This window comes from Carcharodon carcharias, chromosome 3 (assembly GCF_017639515.1).
Source record: "Carcharodon carcharias isolate sCarCar2 chromosome 3, sCarCar2.pri, whole genome shotgun sequence".
In the NCBI taxonomy this organism is placed as follows: Eukaryota; Metazoa; Chordata; class Chondrichthyes; order Lamniformes; family Lamnidae; genus Carcharodon; species Carcharodon carcharias.
The window spans coordinates 15,035,010-15,054,966 of NC_054469.1; the positions used below are offsets into that span (position 1 = coordinate 15,035,010).

The following is a 19,957-nucleotide window of genomic DNA, read 5'->3' on the forward strand; positions in this document are numbered from 1 at the left end:
GGGGTTGGGTGTGGGGGTGGGTGTGTGGGGGTGGGTGTGTGGGGCTGGGTGTGGGGGTGTGTGGGGGTGGGTGGGGGGGGGTGTGGGGGTGTGCGGTGGTGGGTGTGCGGTGGTGGGTGTGAGGTGGTGGGTGTGAGGTGGTGGGTGTGGGGTGGTGGGTGTGAGGTGGTGGGTGTGCGGTGGTGGGTGTGAGGTGGGTGTGAGGTGGTGGGTGTGAGGTGGTGGGTGTGTGGGGGTGTAGTGTGTGGGGCTGGGTGTGGGGGTGGGTGTGTGGGGGTGGGTGTGTGGGGGTGGGTGTGGGGGTGGGTGTGGGGGGGTGGGTGTGGGGGTGGGTGTGGGGGTGGGTGTGTGGGGGTGTAGTGTGTGGGGGTGTGTGGGGGTGGGTGGGGCTGGGTGTGGGGGTGTGTGGGGGTGGGTGTGTGGGGGTGGGTGTGTGGGGGTGGGTGTGTGGGGGTGGGTGTGGGGGTGGGTGTGGGGGGGTGGGTGTGGGGGTGGGTGTGTGGGGGTGTAGTGTGTGGGGCTGGGTGTGGGGGTGGGTGTGTGGGGCTGGGTGTGGGGGTGGGTGTGTGGGGCTGGGTGTGGGGGGTGGGTGTGTGGGGCTGGGTGTGGGGGTGGGTGTGGGGGTGGGTGTGTGGGGCTGGGTGTGGGGGTGGGTGTGGGGGTGTGTGGGGCTGGGTGTGGGGGTGTGTGGGTGTGGGGGTGTGTGGGTGTGGGGGTGTGTGGGTGTGGGGGTGGGTGTGGGGGTGGGTGTGTGGGGGGCTGGGTGTGGGGGGGTGGGTGTGTGGGGGTGGGTGTGTGGGGCTGGGTGTGGGGGTGGGTGTGTGGGGGTGGGTGTGTGGGGGTGGGTGTGTGGGGCTGGGTGTGGGGGTGGGTGTGTGGGGGTGGGTGTGTGGGGCTGGGTGTGGGGGTGGGTGTGTGGGGGTGTGTGGGGCTGGGTGTGGGGGTGTGTGGGGCTGGGTGTGGGGGTGTGTGGGTGTGGGGGTGTGTGGGTGTGGGGGGGTGTGTGGGTGTGTGGGGCTGGGGTGTGGGGGTGTGTGGGTGTGGGGGTGGGTGTGGGGGGGTGGGTGTGGGGGTGGGTGTGGGGGTGGGTGTGTGGGGGGCTGGGTGTGGGGGGGTGGGTGTGTGGGGGTGTGTGGGGGGCTGGGTGTGGGGGTGTGGGTGTGTGGGGGTGGGTGGGGCTGGGTGTGGGGGTGAGTGTGTGGGGGTGGGTGTGTGGAGGGCTGGGTGTGGGGGGGTGGGTGTGTGGGGCTGGGTGTGTGGGGCTGGGTGTGTGGGTGTGTGGGGGTGGGTGTGTGGGGCTGGGTGTGGGGCTGGGTGTGTGGGTGTGTGGGGGTGGGTGTGTGGGGGCTGGGTGTGGGGGGGGTGGGTGTGTGGGGCTGGGTGTGGGGGTGTGTGGGTGTGGGGCTGGGTGTGGAGGTGGGTGTGTGGGGGTGGGTGTGTGGGCCTGGGTGGCTGGGTGAAGCTGGCTGTGCCCACAGTGGGTCTAGGTGGCTCCACATAGCTCAGTCTAGGTGACTGGGACAAGTTCCAAGGTTGGAAACAATAGGCCAATGGATGAGGCAAAATGGAAAAGATTTAGCAACTTATCATGTTTCCCAGCTTCACGGAAATGCTTCAGATAAATTAGTTGATTTGAAGGGCAGGACCTATTCTGTAGCTAGGGAAATTGAGAAGGGGATGACTCCGAGGCCGGATTTTTAAATGTATTTATTTTCAGAACATGATGCAAAACTGAGCATGCATGGCAAGTCCCATTCTCTGAAGAGAGTTTATTGTTCATTTCAAATTCAACTCAGTGTAAAACCCTGCCCGAAGGGAGAGGGGTCTGGCTGCTCAATTACAGTCATGGGTTGAAATATTTAGGAGGACTTTATCCATGCAATTCTTGAAGGTTATTACACTCCAGAAATTGCGTGGGCGCGGGCCGTAATCTTACGGTCTTCCCCAGACTCAGGGTTTGTGCCAGAGGGGAATTGCAAACATTACACCCCTTGTTCAAAAAAGATTATAAGGATAAGCCCAGCGATTACAGACCAGTTAGTTTAACTTCGGTGCTGGGAAGCTTCTAGAAACAATTTTTTGGGATAGAATTAACAGTCACATGGACAAACGTGGGTTGATCAGGAAGAGCCAACATGGATTTTTGAAGGGGAAGTCGTGTTTAACTAACTTGCTGGAGTTTTTTGAAGAGGTAACACAAGGGGGTTGATGAGGGCAATGCTGTTAATATGGTGTACATGGGCAGTGGCGCCATGGATACAGAGTTGCCTGAATGACAGGAAACAGTGAGTAAGGGTTAATGATATTTTTTGGGCTGGAGGAAGGTTTATAGTGGAGTTCCCCAGGGGTCGGTATTGGGACCTTTGCTTTTCCTGATCTATATTAATGATCTAGATCTTGGTGTGCAGGGGACCATTTCAAAGTTTGCGGATGATACAAAACTTGGAAGCATTGTAAACTGTGAGGAGGACAGTGTGGAACTTCAAAAGGACATAGACAAGTTGGTGGAGTGGGCAGATAGGTGGCAGATGAAGTTCAATGCAGAGAAGCGTGAGGTGATGCATTTTGGTAGGTAGAACATGGACAGACAATATAAAATAAGGGGTACAACTCTAAAGGGTGTGCAGGAGCAGAGGATTAGTGTTGTCAGATCTTTGTTGACTGGCATAGACACAATGGGCCGAATGGCCTCCTTCTGTGCTGTAAACATCTATGAGTCTATGAGATAAAAACAAAAAACAAAAAACTGCGGATGCTGGAAATCTAAAACAAAACCAGAATTCTGTTTTTGTTTTATGAGTCTATGAGACCTGGGTGTATATGTTCATAGATCATTAAAGGATTCAGGATAGGTAGACAGAGCAGTTAATAAAGCATACGGGATCCTAGGTTTTATTAATAGGGGCATAGAGTACAAGAGCAGGGAGGTTATGCTGAATTTATATAAGACACTCGTTAGACCTCAGCTGGAATAATTTGTACAGTCCTGGGCGCCACTCTTTAGGAAGAATGTGAACACATTGGAGAGAGTGTAGAAGAGGTTTATGAAAATGGTTGCAGGGATGAGAAACTTCAGTTATGAAAATAGATTGGAGAAGTTGGGACTGTTCTCCTTGGAGAGGAGAAGGCTAAGAGGAGATTTGATAGTGATGCTCAAAATCAAGAGGAGGCTGGGCAGACGAGATAGGGAGAAACTGTTCCCACTTGTAAAAGTATGGAGACTGAGAGAAAACAGATTTAAAGTGATTTTCAAAAGAAGCAAATGCGAGGTGAGAAAAAACATTTTCACACAGCGAATCATTCGGGTCTGGAATGTTCTGTCTGGAAGTGTAGTGGAGGCAAGTTCAATCTAGGCATTCAAGAGGGTATTAGATGATTACTTGAATAGAAACAATGTGCAGGGCTACGGGGAAAAGGCAGGAGATTGGCACTAAGTCGTAATGCTCATTTGGAGAGCTGGTGCAGACACGATGGGCTGAATGGCCTCCTTCTGCACCATAACAATTCTGTGGTTCTGTAATTCTGGAAGGGACAGTCCAATGTTTTATAGGTGCAAATCATAGATCATTGAAGGAGGAAATTCGGTTCTTCATGTCTGCGCTGTCCTTTTGCAAAAAGCTACCCAATTAGTTCATTCTCTATAACCTTGGGAATTCTTCCTTTCAAGTACTTATCCAATTCCCTTTTTGAGAACTACTATTACTCTTGTATCCACTCAGGCCTAACCAGGGGACGGAGCATACTGGTATCATGTTACTGGACTAGTAATTCAAAAAGAGGGGTTGACCTAGGTGTAGTTGGATGATGGATGTCACTGAGTGGTTGCCCACGAGCTGCAGTGGGTGTGTGAGGATGCGACAGGGCAGGTGAGCGTGACATACTGTGACGGCTGATCTCCTGGTGGGAGTAGCTACAAGCAGGACGGGAGGAGAACTCCTGAGGCCTTCAACTAATAATCTGGAGAAATGAGCTCAAACCGTGACAGCAGGGAGGCTTTAAACTCAATGACTTGATAAACCTAGAATAAAATCCTAGTCTCATTAATAATGACCATCTGGGTCACTAGTGCCCCTTTAAGGAAGGAAATCTGTCATTCTTACCTGGTCTGGCCTACATGTGACTCCAGACTCACAGCAAAGTGGTTGACTCTGAACTGCCTTCTGAAATGGCCGAGCAAACCACTCGGTTCAAGGGCAGTTAGGGATGGGCCTTGTCATCAATTTCCACATCCCATGAATGAATAAAAAATACAGTAAATTTGCACATTATGTGGTCTTAACACTAACTCCATCTTTTTTTGCTTGCTTCCAGTTGTGAACAGTAGTCGCCATGCCAACTGTAGTACCAGAAGCCTTTAAAAATATCAGCAAGAGCCCAGGCCTGCAAGTATGGACCATCGAGGTAAGAATGTTGAGTGGAGTTTGGCACACAGTGTACAGGGGAGCTCATCTGTACTCAGCTGTTAGAGAGCACCTTCCTACATAAAGACACACACCAAGTACGAATCTAAAAGTGAATGTGCAGATATTCGGCTTCACCACAATCATCTTCACGTGTAATCACCTGACCCCCCCCCCCCACCCTGTAATCACCCCCCTCCTCAGTAATCACAATCCCCCCTGTAATTACCTCCCCTATAATCACCATCCCCCTATAATCACCATCCCCCCTGTAATCACCATCCCCCCTGTAATCACCTCCCCTATAATCACCATCCCCCCTGTAATCACCATCCCCCCTGTAATCACCATCCCCACTGTAATCACCTCCCCTATAATCACTATCCCCCCTGTAATCACCATCCCCTCCTGTAATCACCATCCCCCGTGTAATACCTCCCCACTATAATATCTCCCCCTATAATCACCATCCCCCCTGTAATACCTCCCCACTATAATACCTCTCCCTATAATCACCATCCCCCCTGTAATCACCATCCCCCCTGTAATCACCATCCCTCCTGTAATACCTCCCCACTGTAATACCTCCCCCTATAATCACCATCCCTCCTGTAATCACCATCCTCTCTGTAATCACCATCCCCTCTGTAATCACCATCCCCCCTGTAATCACCATTCCCCTGTAATCATCATTCCCCCTGCAAAACTTGCCCCTGTAATCACCATCCCCCTGTAATCACCATCCCCACAGTAATCACCTCCCCCCATAATCATCCCCCTTATAATAACCCCCTGTAATCGCCCCCTCTGTAATCACCCCCCTGTAATCACGCTCTCTGTAATTACCACCTCCACTGTAATCACCATCCCCTACTGTAATTAGCATCCCCTGTAATCACCACCCCCTGTAATCACCATCCCCCTGTAATCACAATCTCCTGTAATCACCATTCCCCCCTGTAATCACCATCCCCCTGTAATCACCATCCCCCTGTAATCACAATCTCCTGTAATCACCATTCCCCCCTGTAATCACCACCCCACTGTAATCACCATCTCCCACTGTAATCACCATCCGCCTGTAATCTCCATCCCCCACTGTAATCACCATCCCCCCTGTAATCACCACCCCACTTTAATCACTGCCCCACTGTAATCACCATGCCCCCCTGTAATCGCCATCCCCCCTGTAATCACCATCCGAGGTATTACTAGTGTCTTATAAGCTTATATAAGCTCCGCATAACCTTGCTCTCGTATGCTCTAAGCTCTATTGCTCTATGTAGTGCATGAGTCATAAAAAGTTAGTATGGAGGTACAGCAAGTAATTAAGAAGGCTAATGGAATGCTATCCTTTATTATGAGAGGGATTGAACATAAAAGTAAGGATGCTATGCTTCAGTTATACAGGGCATTAGTGAAACTTCATCTCATGCACTGTGTGCAGTTTGGTCTCCTTATTTAAGGAAGGGTGTAATTGCAGTGGAGGCGGTTCAAAGGAGGTTAACGAGATTGATACTTGGAATGAGTGGGTTTGTCTTATGAGGAAAGGTTGGGCAGACTGAGCTTGTTTCCACTGGAGTTTAGAAGAGTGAGGGGGTGATTTGATTGAAGTCCACAAGATCCTGAACGGCCTTGACAAGGTGGATGTGGAAAGGATGTTTCCTCTTGTGGGTGAGACCAGAACTAGGGGGCACTGTTTTAAAATTAGGGGTCACCCTTTTAGGGCAGAGATGAGGAGAAATATTTTCTCTGAGGGTTGTGCGACTTTGGAACTCTCTGCCTCAGAGGATGGTGGAGGTGGGGGTTGTTGAATATTTTTAAGGCAGAGGTAGATAGATTCTTGTTAGGCAAGGGAATCAAAGACTATCGGGGTTAGATGTGAATGTAGATCGCGAAACACAAACAGAATAGCCATGATCTTATTGAATGGCGGAGCAGGTTCGAGGGGCCGAATGGTCTACTTCTCCTATTTTGTATGGTTGTCTGACTATATGTACTCTGTGCCCCTGTTAATAAAGCCCAGAATACTAGATCTAGACCTAGATCATTAATATACATCAGGAAAAGCAAGGGTCCCAATACCGACCCCTGGGGAACTCCACTACAAACCTTCCTCCAACCCAAAAAATATCCATTGACCATTACTCGTTGTTTCCTGTCACTCAGCTAATTTTGCATCCACATTGCTGCTGTCCGTTTTATTCCATGAGCTATGACTTTTCTCACAAGTCTGCTGTGTGGCACTCTATCGAATGCCTCTTGGAAATCCATTTACACCACATCAACAGCATTACCCTCATCAGCCCTCTCTGTTACCTATTCAAAACACTCCAGCAAGTTAGTTAACACGATTTCCCCTTAAGAAAACCATGCTGGCTCCTTATCAACCCATATTTCTCCATGTGACTATTAATTCTATCCCAAATAATTGTTTCTAGAAGCTTCCCTTCTACCGAAGTTAAACTGACTGCTCTGTAATTGCTGGCTTATCCTTACAACCTTTTTTGAACAAGGGTGTAATGTTTGCAAGGAAGGTGGACTGAGATTGGACAAGCAGGGATATTTCCACCAGAGGACACCGGTCAAGGCTTTTAAAGTGACCTGAAGTGTCCAATTCTGGGGCCCACACTTTAGGAAACTTGTGAAGGAATTGGAGAGGGTGCCATAAAGATTCACGAGAATGGATCCACGGCTGAAGGACTTCAGTTAAGTAGATAGATTGGAAAAATTAGGAATGTCTTCCTTAGAAAAGAGAAGGTTGAGAGCAGATTTGATAAGAGGTATTCAAAATCATGAGGGGCCTGGACAGAGTAGACAGGATGAAGCCGTGGTATTGGACCTAATAATCCAAAGACCCAGAGTAATGCTCTGGGGACCTGGGTTCAAATCTCACCATAGCAGATGGTGAAATTTGAGTTAAATAAAAATCTGACCATGAAACCATTGGTGTAAAAACCCATCTGGTTTAAATCTGCTGGCCTCCATGTGACTCTGAAATGGCTTAGCAAGTGCCACCACCTTCTCAAGTGCAATAAATGCTGGTCCTACATGCTGTGAATGAATCAAAAAAATGAATATTGTTCCCATTGGTGGAAGGATTGAGAACCAGAGAGCACAGGGTAATTGGCAGAAGTGATATGAGGAAAAACTTTTTCACACAACGAGTGGTTAGGATCTGAAACGCACTGCCTGAGAGTGTGGTGGAGGCAGATTCAATCGTAGGCTTTCAAAAGGGAATTGGTTCATTCTCTGAAAAGGAAAATTGTGGAGGGCTATGGGGAGAAGGCAGGGAGTGGCACTAGGTAAATTGCTCCTTTGGAGAGCTGGCACAGACATGACGGGCCGAATAGCCTCCTTCTATGCTGTAACTATTCTATGATTCTATTATATCAATGCAACGTCACGCTTACTGAAGCAAGAATGAATTTGTTTGGGAGACCATTCTTAACTGCAAAGTGACAATTTTGCTGGAGGAAGAGTGAGCAGAGAAAGGTATTAGAAGGTAATTTTAGAGCATAGAAGGGAAGGAGGTTGAGCTGAGAAGCTTCAAGAGATCAAATAATGTGACAGTTTCTGGAGCATTGAGATGTCTCTGACTCTGATGCCTTGACCGGTGAACAACTTTTGATAAGGGGAATGAATGGGAGACTCTGCACTGGCTTCATCAGGTCAGCTGTGTCTCAGTTGCTAGCTCTTGTGCTTCTGAGAGAGAGGGTAATGAGTTTAAGTCTCACTGCACGGCTTGAGCACAAAAATCAACACAGATACTCTTTATGGCATTGAGGGAGAGATGATAAGGAGACTTTAAACTGACGCCCAACCTACTTTTGCAAGTGGATGTAAAAGATACCGTGGCTCCATTTCATGGGAGAGGGAAGGGAGTTCCACTTGGTGCCCTGGCCAATAGCTATCTCTCAATCGACACCACAATGACCAGATTACCTGGTCGTTAACACATTGCTGTTTGTGGGAGCTTGCTGTGCACAAATTAGCTGCCGGATTTCCTACATCACAACAGTGACTACACTTCAAAAAGTGCTTTGCTGACTGTAAAGTGCTTTGGGACGTCCTGTGGTGGTGGAAAGGTGCTATATAAATGCAAGCCTTTCTTTCTAAAGTGACTGACGTATCTTTTACAGAAAATGGAGGTGGTCCCTGTCCCTCCGAAGGCTTACGGGAGTTTTTTCGAAGGTGACTGTTACCTGATACTGTTTGTAAGTATGAGGAATAAGAATTGCGGGGAAAGCTGATCTTAATAAGATATATTAATAATCTCTGTCACCCCCTTCCAACTCACTGCACACACCTGGACTAGTCCGGAGAGAAGATTCAATGCGAGTGCTTGATTCCCCTTGTCCCGTCCCCATTGGAGGAGGATTTGAGTTGGGGAAAGAAGTATTTTTAGAAAAAGATTTGACCTTTGTTGTGTTTTTTGTTGAATCTTTAATGCCTTTGTCTGTTGAGGAGCAGCAGCAATGGAGAATGGGAGGCCCTTCATTTTCAGAGACCTCCAGGGCCCTAGCCAATCCCATCCAGGCAAATGACCCCCATGGGCTAATGCTGCTAACAGCCAGCCCAGTGTATGTCACTACAGCCTTGAATAGCCAAGCACTTACGATGCCAACAACCCAATGCAGCCAAGACCCAACCACTTCCAGTTATGCGACTGAGTTTGATAAACCTGGTAAAATGTGGGATGGTAACAGAAATGTGACCAATAAAGTTTCTAAATGATCGTAAAACCCAACTGGTTCACTAAGGGAGGGGGTCCTGCTGCCTGTGCCTTGTCTGGTTCATCTTTAATCGGCATTACTCTTATTTACTCTTTGGATATGGGTGTCAAGTTGTGATTTACTGAGGTTATACAAAATGAATCAGGCCATTTGGTCCAACTGGTCCATGCTGGTATTTACGCTGCACATGAGCTTCAAGATGGAGTCTCTCTCTCTCTCTCTCTCTTACTCTTTTACCTGAGCTCCTCCATGCTGAAGAACCTCCTATTGGCTCTCCAGCTTCAAGAGACTGTCCACTGCCCTTAGTTTGACTGCGAGCCCGCCCTCCAGCCACTGATTGGCCAATTCAGGGAAAATCACTGCCGGATCACTGTTCCCCACACAATGCGGGGTCACGACCCCGTTTGACCCCGACATCGAGGTCACGGCCCAAAATCCTGCCCCCTATCTCTGCAACCTTCTCCTTCCCTACAGCCCTCTTGAGATCTCAGCATTCCTGTAATTCTGGCCTCCCTGATTTCTACCGTTCCACCATTGGTGGCTGTGCCTTTAGCTGCTAAGTCCTAAGTTTGAATTCACTCGCTAAACCGCTCCATTTCTCTAGCTCTCACTCTCCACATTTAGGACGCTCGTTAAGGCCTGTTTCTTTCACCAAGCTGTCAGTCACTTGTTCCAACATCTCCTCTGTGTCTCATCCTCTCAGATTATGCTCCTCTGAAGCTCTTCAGGATTTAAAAAAAAATATTCATTCATATGATGAGGCAGTCGTTGGCTAGGCCAGCATTTATTGCCCATCCCTAACTGCCCTTGAACTGAGTGGCTTTTCAGAGGGCATTTAAGAGTCTGGTGGGACCAGGTAAGGACAGCAGATGGGTTTTGCCAACATTGAACAATGTTTTTTTTTTAATGGTCACTATTAGACCTTCAATTCCAGATTTTAATTGAATTCAAATACCACCATCTGCCATGGTGAGATTTGAACCCAGGTCCCTAGCACATTACAAAAACAGAATTACCTGGAAAAACTCAGCAGGTTTTTCTTCTCCGCCGATGCTGCCAGACCTGCTGAGTTTTTCCAGGTAATTCTGTTTTTGTTTTGGATTTCCAGCATCCGCAGTTTTTTGTTTTTATCCCTAGCACATTACCCTGGGTCTCTGGATTACCAGTCCAGTGCCAATCCCACTATGCCACCGCCATATAAATGCAAGTTGTTGAAAGCAAAATACTGCAGATGCTGGAAATCTGAAACAAAAACAGAAAACGCTGAAAAACTCAGCAGGTCTGAGCAGGCTGGGCAATATTTTTTTTTAAAGTATTCCTTTTAAGTGTTTATTAATGTGTTGGTATTTCATGTACTTGAATTGGTTTTTAATATTTATATCCATCTGTGGAGAGAGAAACAGAGTTGAGATTTCAAGTCCGTACGCCCCTTTTTCAGAGCTGCTAATAAGGCTAATTATTTCTCTGTGTAGATTAGTGAGACAGAGAGAGGGACATCCCAAGCCCTTCATTACTGGATTGGGAAGGAGTCATCCCAGGATGAACAGGGAGCTGCAGCGATGTACATCACCCAACTGGATGATAACCTGGGGGGAGGACCTACCCAGTACCGGGAAACCCAGGGTTACGAGTCTCCGGAGTTCAAAAGTTACTTCAAATCCGGCATCGTGTGAGTAAAATTGCCAAAAAAACCCTTGTCTTTTTACCTTCTGGTACTTGCCTTTCATTGTGCCCTACCTTTTATCAGATAGCACAGAAGGGGTCCGTCCGAGTTTACCGATGATACAAAGTTAGGTGGAAATCAGGCTGTGTGGAGGACACAAAGAGGTTAAGCGTGTGGGCAACAAGTTGGCAGATAATGTGGGGAAGTGTGAGGCTAGTCACTCTGGTAATAAGAAAAGGAGTGCAGAATATATTTTAAAAGGCGTGAAATTTGTAAATGTTTATGTTTAGAGGGACTTGGGTGTCCTCGTGCAAGGAACACAAAAAGTCGGCACGCAGGTACAGCAAGCAACCAGGAAGGTAAATGGCCTGTTGACCTTTATTGCAAGGGGATTGGAGTACAAGACTAAGGAAAGCTTGCTACAATTGAACAAGGCTTTGGTGAGACCACAGTTGGAAAACTGTACAATTTGGTCTCCATATATATAAGGAAGGATATACTTATCCTGGAGACGGTACAGTGAAGGTTCACTGGATTAGTTCCGGGATGTGAGGGTTGTCCAGCTTTTGGTCGTCTGTCCTTTTATTTCCTTATGTGAGTCGGCATCAATTTATTTTTATAATCGCCCTGGGACATTCTATGACTTTTAAAGGCGCTGTATGAATTGTTGGTGTTACTGTTGGTGTTTTCCACTCACTGTCTTTGTCTTTGGGGGCGAGAATGGCCACCACACAGAAACCATCGTTCCTAAGAGGGATTGACAAATGGTGGACAGGAGTTGTGGGGCTGTTGGGGGAGGGGTGTGGGGGGGGGGGGGGGGGGGGGGTGGTGGGTGGGGGGGGGGGGTGGGGGTGGGGGGTGTGGTGGGGGGAGGTGGCTGTAGCAAGGTGGGGGTAAAGTAATTAATGGCAAACAAGCCCACACGACGACTATCGAGCTATTTCTCCGGGTGGCAGTAACCATGGCGATGTTGTGATTATAACAGGTACAAGAAAGGAGGGGTGGCTTCTGGCTTCAAACACGTGGAGACAAACATGTACAACATCAAACGGCTACTCCATGCAAAGGGGAAGAAGAACGTGACTGCAACAGAGGTAAACTGTGACTGCATCGCTGGAATGGTCAGGCCCACTTGGAGGCAACTTTGACAAGGTTAATGTGGAGGCCTACACCAGGCTGAATGCAGTGTAGAACAGACTTAACCAGTGAGAGAACCGACTTAACCAGTGAGAGAACCAACTTAACCAGTGAGAGAACCGATTTAACCAGTGAGGGAACCGATTTGACCAGTGAGGGAACTGGTTTAACCAGTGCAGGAACTGACTTAACCAATGGCAGGACTGTATTAACTAGTGAGGGAACTGATTTAACTAGAGGCAGGACTGACTTAACCAGTGAGGGAACTGACTTAATTAATGATGGGACTGAATTAACTGATAAGGAAACTGACTTAACTGATGAGGGATAAATTTTATTGACCAATGAGGGAGCTGACTTAACCAGTTATGGGTCTGGCTCTGTCAAGATTGGGGAACCTCTTGTTTCCTCTTTGGTGTGAAAAGTTGGATAGTCTGGGGGTCAGCACGAACAGACAGTGGGATCCCTGTAGCCATGGTCAATATCAGCAGAAGACACCAAACAGAAAACAATTTGCCAATGATGCGAGTGTCACTCACTAAGACTGTCCCATTGGACGTGAGAAGCTAGAGAATGGTACACAGCACTGTCCAGTCACCATCTTTGAAAGTGATGTGGGTGTCGCTGGCTGGGCCAGCTTTTATTGCCCATCCCTAATTGCCCTTGAGAAGGTGGCGGTGAGCTACTTTCTTGAACCGCTGCAGTCCATGTGGTGTAGGTACACCCACAGTGCTGTTAGGGAGGGAGTTCCAGGATTTTGACCCAGTGACAGTGAAGGAACGACGATATATTTCCAAGTCAAGTTGGTGAGTGACTTGGAGGGGAGCTTGCAGATGGTGGTGTTCCCATATGTCTGCTGCCCTTGTCCTTCTAGATGTTAGAGCTCACAGGTTTGGAATGCGTTATCTTGTAGATGGTACACACTGCTGCTACTGTGCATCGGTGGTGGAGGGAGTGAATGTTTATGGAAGGGGTGCCAATCAAGCCGGCTGCTTTGTCCTGGATGGTGTTGAGCTTGTTGAGTGTTGCTGGAGCTGCACTCATCCAGATGGGGAGTATTCCATCACACTCCTGACTTGTGGTCTTGCAGATGGTGGACAGGCTTTGGGGAGTCAACAAACAACGATGTGTTAGCAGCCAGATCATCTGTTTATTAGTGATGTTGATTGAGGGATAAATGTTGACGAGGGCACTGGGGAGAACTCCCTTGCCTTTCTTCAAAACAGTGCCACATCCACCTGAGATGGCAGGCGGGGCCTCAGTTTAACATCTTATCTGAAAGTTGGCACCTCTGACAGTGTAGTGCTCCATCAGTACCATACAGTAGTGTCAGCCTTGACCTTCTGCTTAAGTCTTGGGAGCGGAAGTTAAACCTGACACTGAGGCGAGAGGACTAGTCAGCTGCAACTACATTATAGATATATACAGTATAGATATATAGATAAATATAATGTACAATATAGACAGGGTTGGTACAGGGGTATGAGGTGCTCTAGATGAACCTTCAGCCTTGCGCCTGCTGCTCCCCTGTCCCCTCAATTAACTTATGAAGATGAATATCGTGCATTAATATGAATAAAAAATCTGCATTTATACGATCATGATACTGGTTCTACGTTTCATTGTTCTACACTTTTCACAGGATTTGTGCTAGAAGAAATGCACATTATAACGTGTAAGATGGCTCACATGATATAACACTAGGTATCACTGTAACACTTACTAGATGATTTCATTGTGCAGTTTACACTGTTAAGGATTAAGTAAGATTGAGTGGGCTAGATTAAATTATGTTCTTTGATATCATATACTGGTCTGCAGTTTGGAAATATTCACGCAGATGTACAGATTTGGAAAATCGTTGCACAAACAGAATGAGGAATATCGGATGAAATTTTGGGAAACATTGCAATGAAGACCTACATGTACGTCTGTAAATGTGGATGTATAGCTGTAGATATAGACCTTTCATTCCCACTGCTGTAGCCTAAGCATTTTCTTATTGCAGTTTCATGAACAGTTCATTTGGCTTTTTTTTTTGCTGCTCACTACCCACCCCTGTACCAAATTTTGTTACTCCAGGTGACTGCCTAGTTTGCCCAGTGGTTGCGCCAGCCATGGGTAGAGAGCATTGCAGCAACACTACAGCAGCACAGACAGACTCCTTTCAAGCTGTGAATACCCACATGAGGGAAGGTCACTCGGCCGGGGTGCCGGTGAAACTGTACCTCGTGGAGGAGATGCTGCGTTCATGAAAGGGGGGGTGGGGGGGGGGGGGGGGGGTGGGGGGGGGGGGGTGGAGAGGGAGAGAAAAAAAAACGAGAGTAGTGTTTTCCATAATGTTTGTAAGAGCTACATGTGGAATATTAAGGAATTTATTTTTTTGCTTCAGGTGGACGTTTCCTGGAACAGCTTCAACTCGGGCGATGTTTTCCTCTTGGATTTGGGAAAGGTCATTGTCCAGTGGAATGCACCACGTAGCAACAGGACCGAGAGGCTAAAGGTCAGTTGGAGTACAGCGACGAACTGGGAGCCCCTTTCCCTTTAATTAATCAAGAGCGAAAATAAAGACATGAGAAATAGGAGCAGGAGGGTTTTTACAAAAATCAGTGATAGCTTCACGGTCACCATTGCTGGGCCAAGGTTTCAATTCCAGATTTATTAGTTGAATTTAAATTCCATCAGCTCCTGTGGTGGATTTTGAATCCAAGCCCCCAGAATGTTAACCTGGGCTCCTGGATTACTACAGAGATAAAAACAAAAAACTGCGGATGCTGGAAATCCAAAACAAAAACAGAATTACCTGGAAAAACTCAGCAGGTCTGGCAGCATCAGCGGAGAAGAAAAGAGTTGACGTTTCGAGTCCTCATGACCCTTCCACAGAACGGACTGAGGACTCGAAACGTCAACTCTTTTCTTCTCCGCCGATGCTGCCAGACCTGCTGAGTTTTTCCAGGTAATGCTGTTTTTCTCCTGGATTACTAGTCCAGTGACATTACCACGATACCACCATCTCTCCCTATAGTCTTGTCATCACTTGAAGGGTCCATAAAGGGCTTCTCACAAAGGCGCCATTATCACCTGGGGGATACAGTGGTTTAGTGGTGATGTCACTGGACTAGTAAGCCAGAAGCCTAGGCTAATGTCCTTGTAACATTGATTCCAATCCCACCATGGCAGCTGGTGGAGTTTAAATTCATTAATTAATAAAATTTGTCATTCAAAGTTGCTCTCAGTAAGTGGGGACCATGACAACTAGCATTTTTTTGTTGTTTAAAATCCTATCTGGTTCACTAATGTTCTTTAGGGAAGGAAATCTGCAGTCCTTACCCGGTCTGGCCTACATGTGACTCCAGACCCACAGCAATGTGGTTGACTCTTAACTGCCCCTCTGAAATGGCCCCTAGCGACCCACTCAGCTCAAGGGCAATGAGGGAGGGGCAACAAATGCTGGCTTAGCCAGCGACGCCCACATCCCATGAAAAGATTTTTTAAAAATCTTTTTAAAACAAGGATTTTTCAAGATTTTTCCTCACTGTCTGACTCATCCCTCTCCTTCGTTTTCTTCTATAGGCCCTGATGCTCGCCCAGGACATCAGGGATCGGGAGCGTGGTGGACGATCTCAAATTGGCATCGTCGACGGGGACCAGGAGGATGAACATCCCGAGCTGATGAAGATCATGAGAGCCGTACTGGGAGAGCGGAGAGGGGAGCTGAAGAATGCTGCTCCTGATGACAGGGCTGACCAGCTCCAGAAATCCAATATCAGGCTTTACCAGTAAGTTAATAAGCCACCGAGCTTAGGAATAGTCAGACGAGAACCTGTCCAGTTCACCCTCCACCATCCTGGGAGATGACGTCTACAAGGTTAATGGAAGTTGGTGACTAATTAATCTCTATCTGTTAGTCTACAACACACTCAAAAGGAGGTTGGTAACCACCCCCGACCCAGTAGTGAAGAGTTTTGGGAGCCATAGGTCCACAATAGCCCATTCCTCGCAGGGATTCTACACTCACCAGATGCCACATCTCAAATTAGTTAACTAAGAAAAGAAAGGCTTGCATTTATTTAGCGCTTGACCCTCCCCAGGATGTCCCAAAGCACTTCACAGTCAATGAGTTACTTTTCCTTTGAGTGCACTCCCATTTGAAGTGCAGAAAACACAGCAGCCAAATTTTCAGACAGCAAGATCCCACAAAGAGCAATGAGATAAATTACCGGACAATCTGTTTTGTTAGTGATGTTGGTTGAGGGATAAACATTGGCCAAGACACCGGGGGGGGAAAACTCTCCTGCTCTTCTTCAAAATAGGATCTTTTATGCTCACCACTGCGGACAATTGGGGACTCAGTTTAGCGTCTCAACTGAATGATGGTACCCCTGACAGTGCAGCACTTCCTTGGTACCGAAAAGAAGTGTCAGCCTAGATTTTTCTTCTCATCTGTGCAGTGGGACTTGAACCTTCTGACTCAGCGGTGAGAGTGCTGCAAACTAAGCCATGGATAACGATTGGTGGAGGAAGAAGTCTTTTGCATTTTGAGTTTGGGTTGCATTTGCAAGTTTGCCCCACAGGTGAAAGGTCAACAGGCCAACCCACTGCAACAACCCAATCGTTTGGTTTTCCTGATGGCTGAAGGAGGTCCTGTTGATCGTGAAATCCACAAGATTCAGGTTCAATTAAATCAAAATGTTAACTCTGTTTCTCTCTCCACAATGGCTGAGTTTTTCCAGCGTTTTCCGTTTTTATTTCAGATTTCCAGCATCCGCAGTATTTTGCTTTTATCAATTAAACCTGAGTCAGCCCGAGATGAATTTTGAGAATACTGGGAGGGAGGGGCAGGAATGGTAAAGTAAATAAAGAAACCAGCCTGAGCTAACTTCTGTAAAATCTATTCTGTAAAGTCAGGGTTTGTGACTCTCTTTAAGCACGTGTCTTGTAGTTGCTACTCATTCAGCCTGTCTGTAACTTTCAGTCCCTCTCCTTTTCCCTCCCGCAGTGTCTCAGATGCCACGGGAAGTCTGATGGTACAGGAAGTGGCCACGCGACCTCTGACCCAGGATCTCCTGAAACATGAGGTAAGTGACAGAACTTGTTAATTATCTTCAAACCAGGTCCCATAACAGGTTGGAGACAAAGCATCCAATTTATTAACTAAACTCACCACTCATCTTGCTGGACTATGAGTGAGGAATTCTCAATCCCAGACTGGGTGATCGTTCCCAATCTTGCACTCTGATGACATTCCCAATCCTGGGCTCTGGGTGACCATTCCCAATCCCATTCTCTGGATTCCAGGTGACATTCCCAATCCTGGGCGACCATTCCCAATCCCATACTCTGGATGACCATTCCCAATCCCAGTCTCTGGATGACCATTCCCAATCCTGGGCTCTGGGTGACCATTCCCAATCCCATACTCTGGACTCCAGGTGACATTCCCAATCCTGGACTCTGGGTGACCATTCCCAGTTCAGTATGCTAGATGATCATTTCCTGATCCTGGATTCTGGGTGAACATTCCTTTCATCCTGAACTCCAAGTGACCATTCCAAATCCTGGACTCTGGGTGATCATTTCATGATCGCAGACTCCAGGTGACATTCCCAATCCTGGACTCTCAGTGAAAATTCCTTTGATCCTGGACTCCGAGTGACCATTCCCAATCCCAGTCTCTGGATGACCATTCCCAATCCCGGTCTCTGGATGACCATTCCCAATCCTGGACTCTGGGTGACCATTCCCAACCCCATACTCTGGACTCCAGGTGACATTCCCAATCCCAGTCTCTGGATGACCATTCCCAATCGCGGTCTCTGGATGACCATTCCCAACCCCATACTCTGGACTCCAGGTGACATTCCCAATCCTGGGCTCTGGGTGACCATTCCCAGTTCCATATGCTAGATGATCATTTCCTGATCCTGGACTCTGGGTGAACATTCCTTTGATCCTGGACTCCAAGTGACATTCCCAGTCCTGGTCTCTGGATGACTATTCCCAATCCTGGGCTCTGAGTAACCATTTCATGATTGCAGACTCCAGGTGACCCGAGGTAGTGAATTCCCAAACCTGGATTCCAGGTGACCCTTTCCCAATGCTGAACTCCAGGTGGCGGATTTGATGCTGATCTACCGTTGAGTTTCTGATGCCGGTTAGTTGGTGACCGTTCACCATCCTGGACCCCAGGTGCCCATCCCTGATCCTGGAATCCAGGTGAACATCCCCAACCTCCGAGTGTGGGTGACCATTTCCTTATCTGAGACGACTGTAAACTCTTTACCTTCAGCCTGGCAACGAGACACTAACTCATCGCAGTCGAGGGACCAAATCGGGACCTCCCTGATTCACGTTGCTCAGCCTCAAAGTCCAGCTCAACGCTTAATGTTCAAATGAATAACGTGGTTTTTCCAAACAACTTTAATGATGACTGTTTTCTTGTGGAACAATAACCCAGCAACCTCTTTTGGAGGAGATGGAGGCAGTGGTGGGGGGGAAGTGGTGGGGTGGGGGTGTGGGGGTGGGGAGGGGGGAGGGGGTGGGGGGGATGGGAGGGGAGAGGAGGGGTCATGCGTGCATGAGTGATGCTGCCAAGGCTATATTTACTCACCAAGTCTTCATTGCTCTGAGACATGGAAGTAATCTTCCTCTATAGGGATTTGTTCCTTGTGACTCTGTTCTGAAATTTCCCCCTCTCTTAATCTTTAAATCACCCTGTAAAGCCTAAAGCTTTGACCAAGCAATCAACACACTCTGGATGTTAAACTTCTTAACCTTTGTCAATCAAACCAAACCTTGAATTAGCACCTCATTTGAACAAGGAGCACCCAGCCCTCTAGCACTGCCCCCCTGTCATTTACCTAACCAAGCTTTAGATTCTTCCCTACTTTCCTGCTGTAACCCCACACGATAAATGTACCTTCCATCCAGATGTAAAGACACATTGCCAATTGATGTTTATGTTAAATTCCTGCAAGGATTAATGCTAGCAAGATTCCTGGTGGGAACTGAAGCTTCTCACTGTTGCTCAGCATCTCAGACACTGGAACTCTTTTTGTATTCATTTACGGGATGTGGGTTAGACCCGCATTTATTGCCCACCTCTAATTGCCCTTGAGAAGGTGGTGGTGAGCTGCCTTCTTGAACCGCTGCAGACCATGTGGTGTAGGTACACCCACAGTGCTGTTAGGGAGGGAGTTCCAGGATTTTGACCCAGCGACAGGAACGGCCGATATATTTCCAAGTCAGGATGGTGTGTGGCTTGGAGGGGAAATTCCAGGTGGTTTTGTTCCCATCTATCTGCTGCCCTTGCCCTTCTAGATGATAGTGGGCTTGGAAGGTGCTGTCTAAGGAGCCTTGGTGAGTTCCTGCAGCAAGACGCATTCTCCTGAGAATTAAGTTGAAATGGGATCATTCTCCATTGAACCTCCATCACTATTAAGCTAGAGGCTTCAGCTGCTATTGCAGTGAGTGGTTAGTTTAGAATGCAGTGCCTCCGAGGGTGTTGTTTTTTCAATTCTTTCATGGGATGTGGACACCTCTGGCAAGGCCAGCATTTTTTGCCCATCCTGAATTGCCCTTGAACTGAGTGGTTTGCTGGGCCATTCCAGAGGGCAGTTAAGAGTCAACCACGTTGCTCTGGGCCCGGAGTCACAGGTAGGCCAGACCAGGTAAGGATGGCAGATTTCCTTCCCTAAAGGACATTAATGAACCAGGTGGGTTTTTACAACAGCTGATGATAGTTTCATGGCGTCACCATTACTGAGACTAGCTTCAGTCCAGATTTATTAATTGAGTTTAAATTCCACCGGCTGTCATGAACCCGTGACCCCAGACAATTAGCCTGGGCTCTGGATTGCTAAAAAAAAAACAAAAAAATGCTGGAAAAACTCAGCAGGTCTGGCAGCATCTGTGGAAAGAGAAACAGAATTAACGCCTTGAGCCCGTTTGACTCTTCTTCAGGGCCTTATGGACTGGAAACGTTAACGCTGTTCCACATTCCACATTCCACAGAAGCTGCC

At 47.7% G+C, this 19,957-nt stretch overlaps 1 protein-coding gene across 2 annotated transcripts in view; it reads left to right on the plus strand.

Moving 5' to 3' along the window:
- Positions 1 to 19,957, plus strand: part of vill (villin-like) — a 132,024-nt gene that overhangs the window by 77,690 nt on the left and 34,377 nt on the right. For both annotated transcript variants that reach the window (XM_041184665.1, XM_041184664.1), the window contains exons 2-8: positions 4,312 to 4,401; positions 8,543 to 8,617; positions 10,609 to 10,805; positions 11,785 to 11,893; positions 14,329 to 14,439; positions 15,510 to 15,715; positions 16,936 to 17,014. In XM_041184665.1, the coding sequence (XP_041040599.1) occupies positions 4,330 to 4,401; positions 8,543 to 8,617; positions 10,609 to 10,805; positions 11,785 to 11,893; positions 14,329 to 14,439; positions 15,510 to 15,715; positions 16,936 to 17,014 (849 nt within the window). In that variant the 5' untranslated portion in view covers positions 4,312 to 4,329. The remainder of the gene's footprint in view (positions 1 to 4,311; positions 4,402 to 8,542; positions 8,618 to 10,608; positions 10,806 to 11,784; positions 11,894 to 14,328; positions 14,440 to 15,509; positions 15,716 to 16,935; positions 17,015 to 19,957) is intronic.